General features: G+C 59.7%; 1 protein-coding gene across 1 annotated transcript; it reads right to left on the reverse strand.

Annotated features, from left to right (window-relative positions):
• Positions 1 to 483: 483 nt before the first annotated feature.
• LOC138811904 (uncharacterized) lies at positions 484 to 2070 on the reverse strand. The gene has a single exon (XM_069999863.1). It carries the CDS (start codon positions 2068 to 2070, stop codon positions 484 to 486), a length of 1587 nt encoding a protein of 528 aa, XP_069855964.1.
• Positions 2071 to 2552: the final 482 nt, after the last annotated feature.

The raw sequence follows: 2552 nt of genomic DNA on the forward strand, positions 1-2552 counted from the left end.
TGTGTCCAGCAGGGTGGCATCTCTCCTGCTCTCCGTCTGCGTCTGTGTTTGGCTGCTGTCATGTGGTCTTTGTGGCCACCCAGCCAAGCCTTTTGTACCTGGTTTGTATCTTACTAACCCAGGCCACTTCTATCTCCACAGGGGCCACCCAAGGCTCTGCGTGGGGGAAGATGCTCTCAGGGTGCCCCAGGGCGAGGGTGTGGTGCGGGGAGGTCCCTGCACCCAGGGCCGGCCATGGGACTGGCCAGGGCTCTCCTCTGCTAGAGGGTGCGGCCTGCAGCTCACCGTGGCCTGCAAGGAAGAGAGTGGACAACGAGGCCAGGGCAGGGCTCAGCAGCCATCCCCGCGCTCGGGCAGCTGTGCTCCGCCCCGCCCCGAGGCCCCCCTTCCAGAGGAGGGCGCCCCACACAACCCAGTTGATAATGGCAGTGCCCTCCGTGCCTCAGGCTCCCGGGCCGAAGCCCCTCCACTCACCACCCAGCCTCAGGCTCCACGGCCCCATGCCAGGCTCCACTCATGACCTGGGCTTTGTCTGTGCAGTTGGCTGCCCTTCCCTAGGTCCTTTGTGAGGTGGAGTGGTGTGAGGTGGTGTGAGGTGGTGTGAGGTGGTGTGGGGTGGTGTGAGGTGGTGTGAGGTGGTGTGAGGTGGAGTGGTGTGAAGTGATGTGAGGTGGTGTGAGGTGGCATGGAGTGGAGTAGGGTGGTGTGAGGTGGTGTGAGGTGGTGTGAGGTGGACTGGTGTGAGGTGGAGTGGTGTGAGGTGGTGTGAGGTGGTGTGATGTGGTGTGGTGTGAGGTGGAGTGGTGTGAGGTGGTGTGAGGTGGAGTGGTGTGAGGTGGTGTGAGGTGGTGTGAGGTGGAATGGTGTGAGGTGGTGTGAGGTGGTGTGAGGTGGAGTGGTGTGAGGTGGTGTGAGGTGGTGTGGGGTGGTGTGAGGTAGTGTGAGGTGGCATGGAGTGGAGTAGGGTGGTGTGAGGTGGTGTGAGGTGGAGTGGTGTGAGGTGGTGTGAGGTGGTGTGAGGTGGGTGGTGTGAGGTGGTGTGAGGTGGAGTGGTGTGAGATGGTGTGAGGTGGTGTGAGGTGGTGTGAGGTGGTGTGAGGTGGTGTGAGGTGGTGTGAGGTGGCATGGAGTGTAGTGAGATAGTGTGATGTGGTGTGAGGTGGTGTGATGTGGTGTGAGGTGGTGTGAGGTGGTGTGGTGTGGAGTGGGGTAGTGTGAGGTGGTGTGAGGTGGTGTGAGGTGGCATGGAGTGGAGTGGGGTAGTGTGATGTGGTGTAGGGTGGGGTGGGGTGGTGTGAGGTGGTGTGAGGTGGTGTGAGGTGGAGTGGTGTGAGGTGGTGTGAGGTGGTGTGAAGAGGTGTGAGGTGGTGTGAGATGGTGTGAGGTAGTGTGAGGTGGAGTGGTGTGAGGTGGTGTGAGGTGGTGTGAGGTGGAGTGGTGTGAGGTGGTGTGAGGTGGTGTGAAGAGGTGTGAGGTGGTGTGAGGTGGTGTGAGGTGGTGTGAGGTGGAGTGGTGTGAGGTGGTGTGAGGTGGAGTGGTGTGATGTGGTGTGATGTGGTGTGAGGTGGTGTGAGGTGGTGTGAGGTGGAGTGGTGTGAGGTGGTGTGAGGTGGAGTGGTGTGATGTGGTGTGAGGTGGTGTGAGGTGGAGTGGTGTGAGTTGGTGTGAGGTGGAGTGGTGTGAGGTGGTGTGAGGTGGTGTGAGGTGGTGTGAGGTGGTGTGAGGTGGTGTGAGGTGGAGTGGTGTGATGTGGTGTGAGGTGGTGTGAGGTGGAGTGGTGTGAGTTGGTGTGAGGTGGAGTGGTGTGAGGTGGTGTAAGGTGGTGTGAGGTAGTGTGAGGTGGCATGGAGTGGAGTAGGGTGGTGTGAGGTGGTGTGAGGTGGTGTGAGGTGGGTGGTGTGAGGTGGTGTGAGGTGGTGTGAGGTGGTTTGAGGTGGTGTGAGGTGGAGTGGTGTGAGATGGTGTGAGGTGGTGTGAGGTAGTGTGAGGTGGTGTGAGGTGGTGTGAGGTGGAGTGGTGTGAGGTGGTGTGAAGTGGTGTGAGGTGGTGTGAGGTGGTGTGAGGTGGCATGGAGTGTAGTGAGATGGTGTGATGTGGTGTGAGGTGGTGTGAGGTGGTGTGGTGTGGAGTGGGGTAGTGTGATGTGGTGTAGGGTAGTGTGAGGTGGTGTGAGGTGGTGTGAGGTGGAGTGGTGTGAGGTGGTAAGAGGTGGTGTGAGGTGGTGTGAAGTGGTGTGAGGTGGAGTGGTGTGAGGTAGAGTGGTGTGAGGTGGTGTGAAGAGGTGTGAGGTGGTGTGAGATGGTGTGAGGTGGTGTGAGGTGGAGTGGTGTGAGATGGTGTGAGGTGGTGTGAGGTGGAGTGGTATGAGGTGGTGTGAGGTGGTGTGAGGTGGTGTGAAGTGGAGTGGTGTGAGGTAGTGTGAGGTGGTGTGACGTGGAGTGGTGTGAGGTGGTGTGAGGTGGTGTGAGGTGGTGTGAGGTGGAGTGGTGTGAGTTGGAGTGGTGTGAGGTGGTGTGAGGTGGGGTGGTGTGAGGTGGTGTGAGGTGGTGTGA

The sequence above is a fragment of the Dipodomys merriami genome, unplaced genomic scaffold, assembly GCF_024711535.1.
Source record: "Dipodomys merriami isolate MVZ:Mamm:240054 unplaced genomic scaffold, mDipMer1.0.p SCAF_55, whole genome shotgun sequence".
In the NCBI taxonomy this organism is placed as follows: domain Eukaryota; kingdom Metazoa; phylum Chordata; class Mammalia; order Rodentia; family Heteromyidae; genus Dipodomys; species Dipodomys merriami.

Bases quoted from the DNA above. Each gene is read 5' to 3' on its own strand.
- LOC138811904 (XM_069999863.1), bottom strand. From the start codon at position 2,070: ATGCCACCTCACACCACCTCACACCACCTCACACCACTTCACACCACC.